Genomic DNA, 19,896 nt, shown 5'->3' on the forward strand with positions numbered 1-19,896 from the left:
CTGGGAAGGAGTCGAGCTGCAAGGCCTGCCAAAGCAGTGGCTGGGCGGAGCGTTTCGGATGCAGAGATCCTGAGGAATGATGGCACTGCTGATTGGAGTCAGCTGGAGAGAGCAGCACAACCCAAACCGCGCTCTGGATGGAATTATTCTGGGAGTTATTACAACCGGCTGGGAAGGAGGAGAGATCGGATATTTACTGCATGAGGAGCTTCCTGGCAGGGACAGACTTGCTAAAAATATAGGATCCAGCAGATGTGTTTTTCATTTAACCAAGAAGAACAGCATTCCTCAAAACAGCCCTTACAGTCCGGGCCTGGGAAAGCAACAACAGAGTCTGGGCACGACTGCACAGAAAGGGGGAGAAACTCTCCCTCATCTCCACCGTTCCACCATAACATTGTCTTCTTATCGACCACCCTTCATCTTCATTTAAAACTACTGCCCCGTGTCCTCATTCTGCTCCCTCTTTAAGACTTAAATTGACGTTTTTAAAATGTTGCAAGGATTGCAGGGGGATTTCTGATAAGCAGGCAGACAAGACTTTACTCTGAATTGCACAAACCTCCACAGCATTGCACTTCTCACTGGACTGTATCTCATCCAGTACTGGACATGCTAATTTTCTCTAGAAAACATGTGTTAAAGATTGCATATCACCAAGGACTAGTTTCCAGAACCTTCTGATACCTGTACACAAAAATTCTGAAACTTTCTAATACCAAACAAAAAATAACTTTTAAACGTGTAGTTAGTTCAAGACCAGGGTAAAAACACTTTGGAAACGTGCCCCTTAGGTCCAAACGTTGAACTGAATAAACTGCATACATGAGCTTAAACAGCCTGTGTACTCCTCCGTGCTCGGGGACGTGCAGATAGGCTACTGGAGGGAAATGTCCATCTGCACGCTTCATAGAAGGAAAGAGCTGATCAAATGGAAAAAACTGTTGAGTCATTTCGTTGTAAGGTTATAAGCAGGGCAGCCCAGTCGACCATTACTCATTTCCATATGCTGGTTTGGGGAAATGAAGACATTTGAACAGGAGAGCAGCATGCGCACTCGTTTCCAAAGAGGCCAATTGCCCACGATGGGGGGCGGAAGGAAGGGAAATGATTTGAAGGAAGGAATGCTATCGATCTACTGTAAACCAGTTTAGCACAATTAGATACATTTAAACAATCAGATAAACGTATAAAATCAGATCAACTTTCATATTATTATTATTATTATTATTATTATTAATTTATTAGCAGACGCTCTTATCCAGGGCAACTTACAATTGTTACAAGATATCACATTATTTTTACATACAATTACCCATTTGTACAGTTGGGGTTTTACAGGAGCAATCTAGGTAAAGTACCTTGCTCAAGGGTACAGCAGCAGTGTCCCCCACCTGGGATTGAACCCACAACCCTCCGATCACAAGTCCAGAGCCCTAACCACTGCTCCACATTGCTGCCCCATATAAAATTAGTTAAACTTTAGCCACAAAGTGCAAACAGCAGGACTGTTCTACTGCCCAGTAAACAGTACACGGCACAATTAGCAGCCATTTAAGATATCGGTTTAATGTACGGCACTCTAATAAAATGGAGATTACAGTATTTATATATCTGTTTATTGATCATTCTAGCATACATTTAATCAGAGATTTCCTTTAACCAGATCACTAGCAGGTTTCTAATCGTCAGTGAAGCACCTCAAATGTCACCCTTCAAAATAAGTGTATTATTATCAGCACATTTAACTGACCATGTCTAGCCTTACCAAACGTAAAGCCCTCTTCTTGTGGTCCTATTGCTTAAGTATAAATCAACAAACGGACACCATTCCAGAGATAGAGAGCAGACAGACACACGGACGGGCAGACAGACAGATGGAAATGTTTAGATAGCTGACACAGTGTTATTCTCAAGTGCTGTTTGTTCCCAGTCCTGTTCTAATGCCATCCCAGACATTCCTGAGGTGTAGCCAGCTGGCCTGGTCGGTGGTGTCTGTTGACAGTGTCAAAGCTGCTCAGTGCTACAGTCTCCTAAACACAGTGCTACTGGAACAACACAGCAACACACCTCGCGATGCAGAGCTGCGCAGTGCTGCCTCACAACAGCATGGCACCACCGTGTCTCTCTCATGAACATCTAACATTACTGTGCTGTTTACAGTTCCTGGTAACATTGAACGACAAACCACAACATCCAAACATCCATAACTCTGTAACACAAGAGCAGTAAAGGAAAGCAAGTACAAAATGACACTGCAGAAATGTCTCCTAACAGCTCTCAGTTTCAATTATTCAATGACGAGGGGCTGGGATCCACTCTGCAGCCCCTGGAGTCTTAGCAAACACTCTCTCTGTGAAAGGCCATCAGTGGAAAAGAAAAATGAAAAAAAAAAAGCACATTTATTTAACAATATGTTCTTAAAAACAGATCCTTGGTTTTTAAGACTCACATTCAACATGCAAACCCCACGCAACCACCAGCATCGAGATACTGAATAAGAATGAAAGACTGCAGTCATGAGAACAGTGTAGGTGTACAGTGACAGATTCCAGGCTGAAGGTAATCTGCACAGGCTGTATTGTGTCTACCAGGTATGATTGAGCTGAACTGCAATTTCCCTGCCACTGGTGTGTCTGTAACTGCGAATAATAATTTCAAATTACCTATAAAACAACTGAAGTCAAAATTTCTGTTGTATGGTTCCATGCTCCCTTAGCTGGAAAGGTAATTGGTGCCCTAACTTTACAGAAAAACACTGCTCTCTTGTTAATGATGAGGTGGGCACACATAGCAGAAGAGCCCTGGAGATGTAGAAACTCACAGCAGAATCAGTATAGCTACTCACTTCAATAGTTCTCCTTTTTTCAAAAGGTCATTGTTTGGAAATATTTGATATTTGGTTTTGCATTTCAGGGCTGCATTTTAAAAGAGAAGAATGGGAAGGCACATCTGCAACGATTAATGTTAGTTGTATAAAGGTCAGCTTCACAATTTGTCATATAATAAAAGCAAACTTAGCCTTGTACTTCCATTTCTTTGACAAATTGTACATATTGCCCTGTAGCACTGAGCGATAGGAGATAGGAGAGGAAGCTACACTTCCAGATGGCCAGCATTAATACTGTACAGCAGTAGCCATCTTCCCCTAGTCGCTGCCATCTGCCAAGCCAAGGAGTTGGAGGGGCTTACAGCCTGAATTACAAGGTGTAACCCTCCCTCGCTGACACACTGATCCAGGGCAGGCAGAGCCGCTGGAACTCAGTCTGTGTGTCAGTAAGAGAGAGCGAGAGAATAAGCGAGAGATTACACTTTACCATCCCGAGCTCCAGAGCTAGAATCCACCGATAAACATCACTGTGATTGCTGCCAGCAATCAGCTTCAAACGTGCGCTGACCATACAGGAATACTAATACCTTTCCCTACGGTGAGATGTTATCTAAGAATATCTATCTATCTGTACTACCTCATCTCTTTATTAGAATGATCAATCATGCCAGAATTGTGAATGAACTTTATCCCTCTTCCATGGCTACCACAATCCCTGTATCTCAATCCAGTTAAACATGTTCATGGGGTGCTGATGATCTATCAGTCTATATGCCACAGAACTTCACAAGTTCATGTTTTCAGACTTCCCTTTAACTTTGTAAAGACAAACCGGTTCCAAAGTTCTTATCTTCCTGCAGGCAGCAAGACAAGTGCAGACATCTTGGGTACCTTGCTGGGGTGCTGGCTGGCAGATGAAGCAGATCCTGGGTATTTTTAGGATGATAATCCCATGGATGACAGTGACTGCACTGACCCGTCACACACTGGATGAGCTCCACGCCAACTGGAGGTAAGCAAGCAGTGCCACAGTCAGCAATAGGAAGCTTTTCAGTGGGGCACCAGGCCAACAAGTAGCCACTATCCAGCAGATAAACAGCTACTACAACACAGCACTTAGGGGCCTGAACTTACTCACCATTGATGTCAAGTCACCCGGGGAATATAAAAGTGCTCTAGCTCGAAAGCTGCTTAATGAAACGGAGCATCTGAGTTCTTCCTACACTGCCAACCATGCCACGGCCCCCAGACAAATGCAGGATATGCTTTGCAATAATGGGCCCACGTTTGCTAAGAAACTAATGAGTTATTTAAGCATGTATTGGATAATTGTACAGTTTTGTATACAACAGTGTCTGGAAGAGGTTGATGAAAAGTTATTTAATCCATTAAAAAGAGGTTAATCAACCATTGCCTCTTTGGAAATTTCTTTTTTCCAGAACAGCTAAGGCTATTTATTTCAGAGCGCAGTCCCTCGGAACATAACCACTTTTACATTCCGCACTTGATTGTTCTAATTCTATAGGTCGCTCTGTATTGAGAAGCTCAACGAACGCTCACACCCACCGGCAGCCTGGCCTGCTTGCGACACTCACAACCCGGAGCTGCCTGTACTTGCTCTGTGCTCTCAGGGTGCTGGAAAGCAATCTCCATCTCTGCTCAGTATTAAAACCTGACAGCTTCACTCAATTCCCTGTGGCTTCTAAGCATCACACCAGTTTATTATGATCGCTGTGCTAATTCAAATCTGACAGCCTGGCTTGATTCTCTATACTCCCGGAGCGTACTGAGCGATTTCTATCTCCTCTGCGCAATAAACTCTGACAGCCCTTCTCCATTGTCCATAGTCCGAGACCCCCAAATCAGGATTTTTAATCTTGGCTCAGCATTATAATCTGTAGCCCTGCTCCATTAGCCCATTAATCTCTAACCATTTATTTCTCTAGTTGTCAGTCACCAAGTCAGTTCAGCAATAACACGGCATCAATCTATAGCTATGGTCAAATGTTTTCCATCACTCTATAGAATTAACTAATTTTGCTTTGTAAAGTCGAATGAAACCTGCTGAATAATGCTATGTTAACATACTGAATTACATACTGTACCACTTTGTAGTTTTCCATATACTTAACGAAAAACTGACAAAAATGGAAAAATCTATCTATGGCTTCCGGTAAACTTTTATGATATCATTTTGTAGTTTCTTGACATGATGTTAAATAAAAGATCAAAATTATGTTCCTATATATATGCAGCGGTTCCGAATAATTTTCCTTTAAGGTCTCACTGAACCGACACATTTCAATTGAAAGCCGGTTAAACTTTTAAATCACACAGTTAAGTTGTGCTGAGTGTATAATTTCTAAAGTGCTTTCAATTGAAAACACATTGTGGCCTTTTAATCTGTAGACAGGTGAGTTTTGCGTGGCCGATGCAGAGCCACATTATAAACACATAAGCATAACAATAGTGTGTAATGTCTTCATGTAGGGTTTAAAAAAAAAAAAAAAAAAACACAAAACAGAACCGACATTTAATTTGAACATGGTGACGCTCTTAAATGATGTCATAGGTTCTGTAGAGTGCTTTCCATTCAAAGGGAATTGTTGGCTTTCAACTGGCCAGTTATCATCATGTATGTTTTGCCTCATCTCAATTTAAAACTTTTAAACCTTAACATCTTTTTTAAACCCTATCTGAAGATGTTAACACACTATTGTTATGCTTATGTGTTTATAATATGCATCTGCATCGGCCACGCGAAACTCACCTCTTTACAGGGTGACAATTAAAGGGTGACATTTGTTTTTAATTGAAAGTACTTTGGAGATTATAAACACAGCACAACCTAATTGTGTGATTTAAAAGTTTAACCAGCTTTCAATTTAAAGGAAAATTATTCAGAAACGCTGTATTCGTCCCATCCCTAACATATATATATATATATAATCCTAAAATTCTAGGTGATGTAAAACTTTTGGCCATAGCTGTAAATTCAGCAATAGCATATCATGAATCTACAGTGACTTGCATGCTATTATTCATTTTGTGCTTCCTCACTATACCTATCTTAAGGGGGAGTGCTGTATATTCATGACAATTTGAATTACTTACAGCTTGCTATTAAAGTAATCAGCGTGCAGTATTGGAATTTATGATTTGTGGTGAAGAGGGCCACAACAATTGACACCAATATGCAATATGCAAGTAAAAAAAAAAAACTACAGACACACTGAAAAGTGAATCAGGCTTTTGAATACAACCACTCTAACAAGCTTCCCAGGAACCCGAAGAAAGCAGCTATAAATATCAGTGTTTTTTCTTGCCCTGCTCTCCAGTGAGAGTAGGCAGTCTGTGAGTGTGAGAGAGAGTGTGTGAAGCTCAGGCCTGGCTCCCTGCCACAGTAAACATGCAGAGCTGACCTCTGAACCCTGCTCCCGGACATGGAAGCTGTTCACATCGCTCTGCAACGATATGCAATGAGGTCATCAGAGAGGAGGAGTGACCGCCGTGCTCTCTCCTCAAGAACATTGTAATGATTCCCCCACTAAACATGTGTCAAATCTCTAAAGCTGCTCAAACTCAGACTTTGATGAATAATGCAGTTTTTGAAACGTTCAGTGTGGCAACAGCTCTGCAACCCCATGCCAGCGTTCTGGATGAGCGCCACATGAATAAGGGGCCATTCATTCAAGAAAGACATGCATTACCACTGTATTGCCCTTTTCTATGTTGCTATTAAATTCAAAGCACCACAAAGATAGGAAGCCGTGTACACGCTTACAGAGGGTCTTCATAACCGCATCATAGAGAATTTATCAGAGTATAGCGAAATGCAATCCAAAACAACTACAGGAGGCTAGAAGTGTGCAAAATCAAGGCAGTTATTGTGTTCACCTTGTAAACGGTGGCAGACAGACAAACGGGTGGACAGACAGATGGACGGACACACTGCATAGTTTTGCCAGTCATGGGTGTGTCCCTGTGCCATCACAATAGAAACACTTGCAGGCTCTAGCAAGATCACATCTCCAAAACCTTTACACAGGAATGCTTAGTAAAGCTGCTTTGTAAAACCGCAGCTATAATTTAGCAATAATGCAGTATATGCATACACGCTTGCTATGTGTTTTTATGTGTACTCATTGCATTACTTATGTTGCCATTCTAACCCAGACACTAGCAACAATAAATTATTAACAACCATTTTGAACGCTTCTGCTTAGACAACTCTGCAAGGACTGAGCTGAATCCAGATGTACATAGTGGGGGGGGGGGGGGAATGTGTCAAATAAAAACTCCAGCTGAGCCAGCAACAGCCCTACACTGATATCGAGAGTAATCATGCCTGATTTCCAAAACTTAATACCAGGGATTACCCCGCCTTAATCTGGGCTGCCTATTTGCTGGTCTGTGTTGTCCACCCCCTCCCTCACCCATCTGCAGCAATGTGCGAGCCTCTGCCTCTACAGGTTAATCAGAGCTGGGAGCTGACAGGGGCAGACTCCACTAAGGTAGTGGCTGTAATTTACACTACCTCCAGTCCCTCGGTTCTAGCCACTAGGCCACACTGCCTACCAGTCCCTCCTCTTTAACCACCAGACCACCCCATCTTTTTGAGTTGTTCCTTTTGCTTTTAATGTATAAAAACAACATTATTTTGTCCAATTAAGAAGAGGTCACAGAGATTTCCAGCCCTCTCTCGGAAGTGTCAAACAGGCTCTCAGTGTCCCTCGCTCACTGCAGCGGCGGAGACGTCCTCGTCTCAGAGAAGCTCATTGTGCCTTGACCTGCCAGCACAAAGCCTCCACTATATGTGGAAACAGAATAAAAACTCCTTTGCTTCAAGTCCAAGTTCCTCCTAATGAGCTGTGAGTGCTGCTAATAGACTCCAGCGCTGACTGTGGGTGCTTCTTCAGAGAGCCATGCCAGCAGCGCCCACAGCAAACCAACAACAGTCCCTCTCTGCCCGCCCTGCCAGCGGCCTTGAGCCAAGGCTGTCACCCTTTTGTTAAGGGACTGAATTTCCACTTAATCAGGGCACAATGAACAGGCTGGCAGGAGAACAGCGGCTCAGTCAACCCCTGATCGCAGGGCAGAATGAGCTGGGAATGAGCGGCGGTGCTGTCAGAATCTGGAGTCAGCTGAAGCTCAAACCTGTGGCAGCTCACGCATGGCTTTTACATCACCCTGAAGAGACCCCATCCACATACCGTACAATCACAAGGCGACCTAATAATGGATGCAAAAAAAGGTGATCCATAAAATACACTTTTTACGTAAAAAAAAACTAGATGAAAACATTCAAGATGAGGGCATTAGCTGAAACGCTGGTCTCCTTCTTGTGTACCTCTTACAAATTACAGAAGGGTGAAAACACAATTCAAAATGTGGGTATTAAAATGTTTTTTTTGTTTTTGTTTTTGTTTTTTAAAGCAAAAGTACAGTAAGTACACCATTAAGTTGCTTTTCCTTTTTTAATTTTTTCTTCAAGTCCAAACCTGTGCATGCTGTGGTCAGTGCTGAACAGAACCCGGTATCTGAACTGATCTCTTGTAGTGCCTGTAGTGGGTCTCAGCCCTTGTTTTGTAAGGCTGTTGTTTTGAAATGAGGAACGAGTCTCAAGGGGTCCCCCTCCCAGTCCAACACATCCTTCCTGTCGGATTGCAAGCAGCTCTGCAGTGTGTGATGGTATATGGTACAGCATCGAGTATCACGCTGCAGGTTACATGATAAAGTGCCTTGGTTTACAAAAACAGTCAGTTGCTTCACCTCTAGATAACAATCAGGTATGTGTTTTTTGCAGCAGCAGCAGATTTTAAAAGGTTTTTGTTCCAGATAACAGTAGGATAGCAGTGAACTGTGCAGTGGTGCAGTGCTACAGATTGTGCACCATTCACTTTTGACCTCCGATTACTCTCCAGCTACCGGCAGGCCGATGTGTATGCGTGTGTGTGAGTGTGTGTGTATGTGCGCGTGTGTGCGCATGTAAAAAAAAAGAAGAGGTACGGCACTGCAGAGAAAAAACAAATTGCCGACATGCACAAACTATATGCCACGAGTCTTGTACCATAAGGGGAAAAGGGTCAACTGAATATATCAGCTTACATAATATGCTTTCACAAGATGTTATTTTTCATTTGACAGCAAGGGCTTCGTAACTTACAAGCTCTTTTTGAATTACGAAATTTAGATAACAGACATTCACTTAAATCTACCGCTGTGTAAATTCAACCCTGTCACTTGATACCTAATCGATTCAGTTCACTTTTTAACTTTTAAAGTAAATATGGTCCAATCATTTAATCAATACTCCAGGTCTGTACTCCTCTCAATCAATCTTTCCAATCGATCCATCAAGTTCCAACTCCATCTCTTAATGTGTTATTGGCAAAGTGCTGCTCTGGACTAATGCATGGCTCTGCTAGCTGGTATTGCATCAGGAGCCGTGTGAGTGACCTCTGTGCTTGTTCATTATCTCCTCTGGCAAGCTAATGAAAACAGGATGGTGCAGCTCTTTGATTTTCTTGGTGTTTTAAGGCAGATAACTCTCCAGCTCTCCAGCTCACCAGTTATGGAATTTGCATGTAATCCAACAAATTGAAAGGCATGCATCTTTATTTGGAAATCATTTGGCAATGTTTTTAACCAAAGTAATGCCCTAGAATGGTGGGATTGTCCATGATCTGATTGTGAAGTGCCTGGTCCCAACTAGTTGTTTTACAGGCTGTAAAATGAATGAGGTTTTTTCAAAGCACTGAGTCTGTTCATTGAAGAAACGCTGGTTAACCAACAAGGGTCAATTTCTATTGTTAAGGCCTGCATTACGCTAATTTATATTAACAGTACAGGAAATTGCATCTGGGTTGTAGATCATGACTTAAGTGTTACTTTGCCACTTCCATGACAGGCTTACAGTGAATGTCAATTCGGAAGATCTACTGGTGAAATGTTACTAAGCTAGATTAGAAAGACACTGTTTCTGCACAGAGACCCCCTACACCCACCATCTGTGTGTTTATTTGTTTCTCTCACTCCTTCATTCGCTGTCATTATCTCTCTCCTCTCTGATGTGTGTGTGTGTGTGTGTGTGTGAGTGCTTGTCTGCCTCTCGTGTGAAGATCTGTCATTAGGTTCTGACGATTCTGAAGACATTAAAAAGCAATACTGAAAGCGTCCAATACTGAAAGGAATTCCTGAAAATCACGTGCCAGGTATGTGCATGTGTGTGCGCCATGGAGAGCCCTGACCTACATTTGATGCTGTGGCCTTTGCTGCCCTGCCCTGCAAATCTGCAGCAATCACTGCCAGCATCTGCTGCAGCCCTACATAAACCTCCAATACTGTAATTCACACAAAGTACAGTACAGTATATAGTGTAGAGGAGTTTTCCTTACTCACCTGTGTTCTTCAATACTACGTTTCTTCTCCTCAGTGCGTTAGTATATTTGTGAAGAAGAAGGACAAGGCAATAACGTTCTGTGATATGTAGCATACTGGCTCTCGATCACATTACTGATGGAATGATGTATTCTGTAGGCTAGATCATACAGACTTTGATAGGGTACGCTTCCCTTTCCAAGGAATTACAGAATAATTGAGCAATGATCAGATATCCCATCAGAACAATTTATACACCTTGCAGACTGTCCTACCTTCATTGACCATATTACTGCAAGTGTCTCCAAACATAGTACATGTGTGTCGCTCAATCCATTACAAGGGTTTGAACTGGGTCTTGTGTAGACGGACTACAAGCAGTAGTTCATACCGTAATAGAAATAGATGGCCCTTGCTTCACATACCTGCTATAAATTAAAACAAATTAAAATACTGACACCCCCACATAGTAGAGAGGGTACATTCCAAGTCCACATTGAGGTAGAGACTGATAGGCTGAGGGATAAGGAAAGTGTGGCATTGCTGGTTCTTTAAAAGCCTTGAGGTTCTAAGCACATGACACTATAAGAGGTAAATAAGATGTGTACAGACAGAACTGTTCTTTAGAATGAATTTGATACAGCTTCCTGCTCTAACTGCCCCTCTGTTTTCATATAGCTCCTGTTTTATTGCTAAACGTTTTGAATTGTTGTTTCAAGTATATGATATTTACGGTAAGGAATTGAAAATGCTTGATTCTGGAGCTAATGGATCTGTGCAATTATCAGATTATTAACGGTATACCGGAAACTGGTCAAGATGGTGATTTCTGATATGGTTTTAAAGATATGCTTTATTATTATATGTTTTCTTTCAATACATTTATTTGTCCTTTTTTACCATTTGTTAGCTGGATAAATGATCTTCAAAGGATTCAGTTAGGTTCAACACAAATGTGCAAATGTTTCTAAAAAATATATATTGTGCAGGTTCCCAGGCATACAAAAGGGAGTGTCCGAACCAGGAAACAGGGAAGAGGAAACAACAAAACCACATTGAAAAATGAATTAGTGTTTGTTTCCTGTGAAGGAATGACGGGAGTACAAATGATGCCCAAGAGAAGACATCACACATCTGTGCCTCCTCGATACAGTCAGTTTTATTCCAGCCTCCAGATCTCTGGTGTTATTCTGGGAGACCCAATAAGAATCTTAAACTAGACTGTAGGAGTCACACTAGAATATAGTTTGGTGTCTCACAAAACACATGAATAAAAATAGGACGTTTTGTGGTCCTACAGCACTTTAGACTTTACTACACCTTTCATCAAAATTGGTACAGTATTAGCAACAGATGTGGAGGGCACCAAGACACATGCAGGATAAGACCAATGCAATAAAATGTCTTAAACATGTCTAACCTGTGTACACTAGGGATCAGTGTACACTAGTATAGGAAACAGATGGTTCCTGGTGCAGGGGGTCACATGATACATTACAAAAAAGCAATTCTAGAGGTTAAAGTTGTTAAACATAAAAAAAAAATGTTACTGCTAATTCAGATCTGAGACATACAAAGGGCCTATATTTGAACACAGAAGCTCAGTCTCAGGGATGTGGCCGGACTCAGTAACAATAGCCCCAGTCCTCACAGGAAGCTTAACTACCAGAGGACATGGCAATGATGAAAGAGGGCGACTCCTATTGTTAAAAACAAGCAGCAGCCGAAAATAAACCAATATTAAACTTTCACATTTAATAGGCACGCTTAGCCACGTGGTTAGAGCTCACAATAGTTCATTATCAGATGTAAACTAAGATTCCCAAAATAAGGAAAATATGGAATGTTGACTGGTTGTTTATTCTAGTACTTACTGTATTCTGGGGAACTGCTAAGCAATGCTGCAATGAAATACTTTGCAATTATAAAAGACTATCTTATGTACTTGGAATGTCTTTGTTTCCTTATGGAGTTTAGCACTGCATGAGATCAGAGCCAATCTCCGGACTTGCACTGCGAGTTAAATGGCTCACAGGCTGTGCAAGATGTTTAATTAGACACAGTGCAATGCGTTCTTTTTAATGAACAGTTCAATGCTTTTGTGTTTGTATTTATTTAAATTTGTGCAAACATTCAACATTATCTTTATAAAACAAGATGTCCGATCCAGCACCTTCAACGCGAAAATTCAACCTCTCATGATGAATCACAAACCACCACTGTTCAAACGAGAAAATATCTCTCAGCACGCAAGCTTCCTCCCAGCCCCTCGACGACCCCAGCTTCCTAACCACAGAGTGTTTCCTATCGAATGTGGACGAGACAAGTCTCCTTACCTCTGGTGTTGGTCGCCATGTCCGCCACTTTCTGAAAGGCATCCAGGAAAGCCACAGCAGCCAGCACTGTGGTCCTGTGACAGAGACAGTCAGCGTTAGTCATCCCTGCCCATCTATTTGCCTGCCTCTCTGTTCACAGGGCAGCTCAGCACAGGGGTTACCTGTGCAAGGTAAGGGTCTGACAGTACTGGAGGCTGAAGACCTCTATCCACAGAGAAGGGGTGAGGAACTGAACACACAGGAGCCTAAAAACAAAGCTTTCACAGGGACACAGTCAGTTCACCACCCTGGACATACAGCTAGTGGCTGTCTGAGTGTACTGTAGTGTGGAGGTATGGAGAGAAGGAGAGATACACTGTACTCACCTCAGCTGAGAATGCAGTTTGGTGGCCTTGGCACTGAAGTCTTCCCAAATGGGGTAGGAGCTCTGCAATGGGAACAAGAAGGCATGTTAGTTTTTCCTAAAGTTATACGGTATAGCCTTGCTAGATTTATATTATATATATATATATATATATATATATATATATATATATATATAGATAGATAGATAGATAGATAGATAGATAGATAGATAGATAGATAGATAGATAGATAGATAGATAGATAGATATATGGTCACACAAATCACATTGGTACTGTCTTTGAACAGATTCATAATCATTGTGCTTTCCCGACATTATAGTTAAGTTGATTTATAAAGATTGCAAGGACAGAAGGAAAAATTGCACTGTGAGTCAGACAGACACAACAAAGAACCCAGACTTAGATATTAGTCATTGATAACTTTGGAAAGTGTTGATCCCTACTCAAAGCAGAAAGATAATCTCCCCTTTTCAATGTGTGGTTATTCTTTAAGTATCATTAATTAGGACTTTTTTCTAATTAACATACTGGTACTGTGTTTTGTAATTACATTGTTATAACAGGGCCTTGTGTACATTCTACACAACTATATGTATAATTAATTCCATTAAATAACTATTAATAATTAGTTCCATTAAATAATTACTTACAGATAGGCTGGCCATATCCCAGTTTTAATATCCACCCAACCTCAATGCCCTAGCTCTCAAGTAATGGAGCACACTCCAGTCAATAGACTCAATCAATTGTAAACAGCGACAATTTGTTTGCAAGCAATCCACTCCAATTATCAAGCAGCTACTCCCAACAAATATCTGTGCTATTTCAGTGTTTCTTATCAAAGCTAAAACTCTGTACGGGGCTTACTGACTGGGGTCTCCAGTCCGAAGACAGTGGAGTTATGCACCTGTTCTCATTGTGGAGTAGTTAGCTATTACAAACTGTAGGAATTTTGAATGTTTGAGCGATTTATCTTGGAATTACACAGGTCCAATAGTCTCTTTTACCTGTCACAGATTTTTATTTTTATTTTTAGATTTTTCTGATACACTGTGCTAAAGGCATGACAACACACATGGACGCGTGGTAAAACCCAGACTGTATTAACATGGTTAAAAATTGTATACCTAGAAAATGCAATGTATAAACACAGGTAAAACAAATAGCATACTATAATATAACAGCAGTCTGTAACGTTGAAGTACAGGTCATTCTCCATACTTCCAGTCTTTTACACAGCTATTACTTTTTAACCACGGGTGAACACATTTGACCAGATACATCCCATGTGCATATTGTTTGTAATAACTGGAGAAAATAAACTGGTAAATGTTTGTAGTACTTTAAATTGAGTTATCGAAATGTTCCTTTATAACGTTAAAAGGGCTCTCTCTCTCTCGCTCTTCATTCCAAAAGCATTCCAACAAACAGCCTGGTTGAAGTTACCTGCTACAGTTTAAATACAAAGGCTTTTTTGTGATACACTGTAATATCATCGATGAATATGAGTAGGATGCGTTATGAATGGGACGCCAATATTAATTAATCATGAAATCACTAGGTTATGTTTAATGCTAAAGTTGCAATTTTACTACATAAAACACAAAGTTTACTGGATCAGCAACAGCTTCTTTGTAGAAGTGATGGAAACCCAAAAGACTATTCATCTTATTTCAAGGATCATAACGGCTACAGCTATCATATTTTTCCATGACACTTTCTGCAGGTAATTGCTGGGGTGATGGATTTCATTTAAATTGATCTGGACACCAATTGCAACTTTAAACACTTGTTTTATATATTATCTAGAGTGCAAATCCCCTAAAGCAACTTTACAAAGCAAGTTAATGGAGGTACAGTAATTGCAAACAGAAGGAAAGCTGGTTAAAGCTGAAAGGCTGTGTCGCAGTTTTATTTTATTCTGTAGCGTCTGGGAAGAGCTCTTGTCAATTATCATGTGAGTCAGAAGATACTTTATACTACAAGAGACAGGGTGGGGGCAAACGCTTTATAAACGATGTCTGATTGAATGGAGAACAGAACACACATACTATTCTTTGTTGGGTTTTGTTTTTTATTTCTGCTTTACTGTCATTCTTCCTGCGATGTGCTTGTCAATGCATTGTTATGACAAAGACGTCAAGGGCTGTTCACTGCAGAGTAAATGAAGCCTAGATTGCAAATGGATTCATTTAGGATTTTGGCTACATGTGAGAGACCCGATAAAAATGTAATATTTACTATGGAAATTGGTTCACCTTTAATAGAACTAGCATAGGCCATATTGCAGAATTGAACTTGTCTACTGACACATTTTTTCATGCGTATGAAATCCTACGAAGGCCCATTTGAACATAATGTTTCCTACTTTGTATCAATTTTTTTTTTTAATATGAGCACCATCTTTAAACATGTCACCTCTGCATATTTATCATCTCTCATGCTAAACTTGAAGTTCCACAACATAGGATTTGATACGTATTGAAAAATGTGTTCCATTAAAGGTAAAACAATGTCCATATAAATATTTAATTTGTATCCGTCACAATCCCCATCTTTTAGACACCTGTCCTTTGCACAGGATGTGACAAAATCAGAACTTTACCAAATAGCAACAAGGGCCCTTCTCATTCTTACTTCTAGGCTATTCTTGATTCCAGCAACACCCATATCCCTTTCACATATACAGGGTGGTGTAGTGTAGACATAACTCTGTAGCGTGCACACTAACACACTTCTCTCAAGACTAGTCCTGTTCAAGTAAATGTTGCACAGGAGGCCGTGTACACAATTCAACTAATTTCCCTGGTTAACCACTGGAACAGAGCTTGGTATTCACACACAGTTGGCAGCCCCACCTCTTTTTCACAGTAATACTCACTTAGCAGTGCTGTCATTATACATTTTTCACTTAGAACTCTGTCCTGACAGAGCTGTAATATTCACTGTCCCACGTCCCTATACTGACACAATGCTGATATCAGACCACTTCCCACTTTTTGAGTATAAGAGGTGGATAAGATAGAGACGCAAATTGAAGAACGTTTCGAAGCCTGAGTTTCAAGTGCTTGACATTGCAGCAGTAGTGATTCTTTTGTGAAGATTATTTTCAAAACGTTGTCAGTATATGTACTGGAGCAGGGAGGGAAATAAGACTCCCATTTCATAGCAGTTTGATCCATTCCTAGTTTTACTATGAGTTTAATAAGACACACCTGGTGTGTTACCTATATCTCAGGGCTAATCAAGCACATATTAAAATGTGCAATGGATGAAACTGCTATGCAATAGTCTATGTAATGCAATATGTGTTTGATTAGCCCTGAGATATAGGTAACACACCCAGGTGTGCAATAGTCTTGCTGTAGGGAGGTTAATAAGTACTGTAACTGTGAAGAACACTATTGAGGGTTGTCCTGAAAAAAAACTTGCTATCCTACAATTTCAGATTCACCTAATCGTGTTTAACATTACCATCAAAAATATTTTCAGGAAAATGAAAAACAATAAAACAAATTCAGTCTGTAGAACGAATGGGTGATGTAAAGATAATTAAATTGTGGGCTATCAAGTTTGTTTTTCAGGACAACCCTCAATTGTGTTCTTCACAGTAACAGTACTTATTTATTCCCACAAATGTGTGTTCAGTCAGGTAAGTGCTTTTAAATAAACTACCAAAAATGAATACACCGATACAGTACGTTTGACTCAAAAGAATTTGCCGTTCAATCTCATCTTTCAAAACATCTGCCACAGAAACTCACTGGTTTAATTGATATTACGCAGCATGCAGCTGGGATGAAAATCAGGCTGCCATTGCATAAAAGACTTATTTCATCTTTCACTGTGAGCGTGATTGGGCACAGCTGAGCATTTCCTCTGCTTTGCCAAATAAGGCTCAGGAGTGTCCAGCTCACAGTAAAACAGAACATTACTTTTTATAGTACTTGGATAGAATGACATTTTGTAAGTTTACTGAAAACAAACCTTCAGTTTTACCAGCTGTTCCTATCATGGCTCTGCAGTTCAAGGCTTTCTATCAGAAGTACTCCACATTACATTAGCTGGATCCTTACAAAGAAAGGCATTTTCATCAGCTGATGTTTGTCATTGCAGCAATTCCAAGTTACTAAACCATTGAGATACAAACAGAAAAGCAGAATACGTTTGGGGCATTGTTGCAGGGACTGTTAAGTGAATGATTAATTCATCTCATTTTCCAGTGGAAAATTAGGGAAGAAGGAGAAAAGAAGAAAAACAGTCACAATTGCTTAAGTCTGACCTCTGTGGGTATCCCAAAGTTGATTTGTTTCCTACATAGATTGCCAACATTGTTCAGTGGGCCAATTTCCCTATCCTTTATGGTGTGTATGAATATAGCTCCTTGTCTATCAATGATTATAACATCATTATCCCCCATTAATTTTTTTTTTAATGGACAAGCAGAGTTGTCAATGGTTATGCATTAGGGCTGCTATGATTAAATCGAAAATCGATTTTTCGATTGATTCCATTCTTCATTATATACATCGATATAAATACTGGATAATCGATTCAATAATTATATTTTTGTAACACGCATAGTTAATACCATTAAGTTTAATAACGAAACTGCACCGAACGCCCTGCCTTGCTATTTACAGTATTTCTGCTAGACAAGCAGTGGGAGTGCTATTCTTTTCCTTCTCGTGTTAACTAGTAAACTAGTTAGTAGTTTTGCAAATGCTTTGCAAGTACTGTACGCCCCTCTGTGTATTCAATGTAAACAAACACAGAAGCCCGCCGCCTTGAATGTATTCCTGGCAAATACTCTGTAAATAAATTCTGCACATTGAAGAAAAATGACTGCATATAGATTCAAAATGAACTGTTATATAATTAATATTTAACAATATTCAATAACATTAAAAACAAAACACACATCAGTGATTTTGAAGTAACGATCAACTTGACCTATAGCGGCTATGCATGTTGTAGTATGTAAATCAATGTAGGCTATTTGTATTATTGTGATGATGATGATGATGATGATGATGATGATGATGTTTTAGGCAGGGATTTCCGCATTGTGTGTCTCACAGATAGTGAAGGTTACAGTATTAACAACATGCATTGCGTGATGCTGCAGCTGTCACTGAATAAAAAAAAGACGGTTTTCATAAACTCGTGTCAAGTTTATATGGATTACATTTCAAAGTACTGTAATCTGTTTTATAAATATTTTACTAACACCACTGTAGTATGTTAAACTTGCTTTAGGCTTGCTGCGAATGTTTTTTTTTGGTTTGTTTGTTTGTTTTTTTTCTCCTGGCGCTACCATGGCGTAATTACCGCTCGCATTCACAAGCTTTTACTTAACTACAATGATATTAAAATAATCACGTCGGGGGGAGAGGAATGGAGCGAAAATGTATGCGGGCGGTACAATCATCGATATTTACTGGAAAGATTCGATTTTGTGTGCCTAATTAATCAACTGCTATTTGGAGGCTTAACTGACCCGAATGGTGATCCCTGGGTACCGCTTTGATCCATTGCCTCTTATTATTCAGATTTATCGTTGTATCTTTTTCGTTCTGTAATAACTACACTTGAGATGACCAACTTCATCAAAAAGCATTCCTTATTAAAGGTCCGTTGCCAAAGCATTTGAAATGTTCCCTGAACAATCCTTGTAATTGCTAACATAATAACCAACTCTGAGAAATAAAGCTGCAGAGGCCTTTTATGTTGTAATTAAATGGCTCCCCTGTTTTAACACAGTGCTGTATTTACAACAGTCTTGTGCTGGTGTTTAAAATTGACATCTGGGGAGGAAGCAGGAGGAACAGAAAAAAAAAGAAAAAAAAAAACATTTTTAAAAGGCGAGAGAGAATAAAGTGGCAGAGAGATTGATGCCAAAAAGAAATTAAAATTTCAAATTACTTTTCAATTTTATAATATCCTAACACTGTATGACAAAATCAAGTTTCGAAATACTTCAAATTCAGAAAAAACTGTACGCAGCTAGCACGTTTCCAGATCCACTGGGTCTAAACTAGCAGAACCCATTTCAGAGTTAGCCGAGTCTAAGTTCCATTGTTTTCTTCTTTGTTATGTAAAAGGCAAGTTATGCATCATCTTTTTTCATGATTGAGGCTTCCTGCTGCTCTTGTGACGTCATACACAACTAAATAAATCTTGCTTGAAGAAACCCTGTTATGAAACCAACCCAAGATTTAAAAATAAAAATATTACGCTTCTGTAATAGGATGAAGAAACTGAATAAGCCCCTAGTTTAGAGTTTAACAGGCGCCTGGAACAAAACAGTTGCCACTAAGCAATTCAAACTTTCCTACCTTCTGCACTTCAGTGAATCCTGCAAGAAGGTATATAGAAATTGCTTATTGATATTGAAGAGCTCCCAATTGTTACTACTACTGTAGCTGCTGCAAAACATCTTCCAAGTGAAAGAAAGAAAAAGGTTTTTTGATGTGCACAAAGAAGAAAGTGCATGAATCCACTGTACCGTCTAATAAAATGACTAAAGCATCACATCTATTCCCTTTATGATAGTTCTTAAGTATTTGTATTATCATAAATATTAAACCACAAATGAAACCTGTACATCAGCAAACAGCAAACATTTTAACTGAGTTTCAATGGTGAAAACACACCCAGTTACAGCACTAGCAGCACCTTAAAACAAAGTGTAGCTAGGTCTTTGCTGCAGGAGAAACCTGAATCCCTGCTCCGTCCTAGTGAATCTCAATGTAACAGAGGCATGGAGACAGTGAGCCAAGGCTGTGCCCCTAATCTTCCATTTCAATTAACGTCCAACTGATCTAAAATAACAACATGTACTTTCTCATCATAATAACAAGCCTGCAGCCCAGTGCCTAGAGGCTTTACATTACAGATGCAGTGCATTCACAAACAAGCACGTATAGACACAACACACTTAGCAATGGGGACATGTTGGGGTTACTGTGTATTACTGGAACA

The 19,896-nt window shown here is 40.1% G+C and overlaps 1 protein-coding gene across 11 annotated transcripts in view; it reads right to left on the reverse strand.

Annotated features, from left to right (window-relative positions):
* LOC117424621 (protein MTSS 2-like) overlaps window positions 1-19,896 on the reverse strand; it is a 48,251-nt gene that overhangs the window by 23,604 nt on the left and 4,751 nt on the right. For all 11 annotated transcript variants that reach the window (XM_034041171.3, XM_058992748.1, XM_034041164.3 and 8 more), the window contains exons 2-3: window positions 12,912-12,973; window positions 12,547-12,620 (exon numbers count right to left, since the gene is read on the reverse strand). In XM_034041171.3, the coding sequence (XP_033897062.1) occupies window positions 12,547-12,620; window positions 12,912-12,973 (136 nt within the window). The remainder of the gene's footprint in view (window positions 1-12,546; window positions 12,621-12,911; window positions 12,974-19,896) is intronic.

Source organism: Acipenser ruthenus, chromosome 19 (assembly GCF_902713425.1).
Source record: "Acipenser ruthenus chromosome 19, fAciRut3.2 maternal haplotype, whole genome shotgun sequence".
NCBI lineage: Eukaryota > Metazoa > Chordata > Actinopteri > Acipenseriformes > Acipenseridae > Acipenser > Acipenser ruthenus.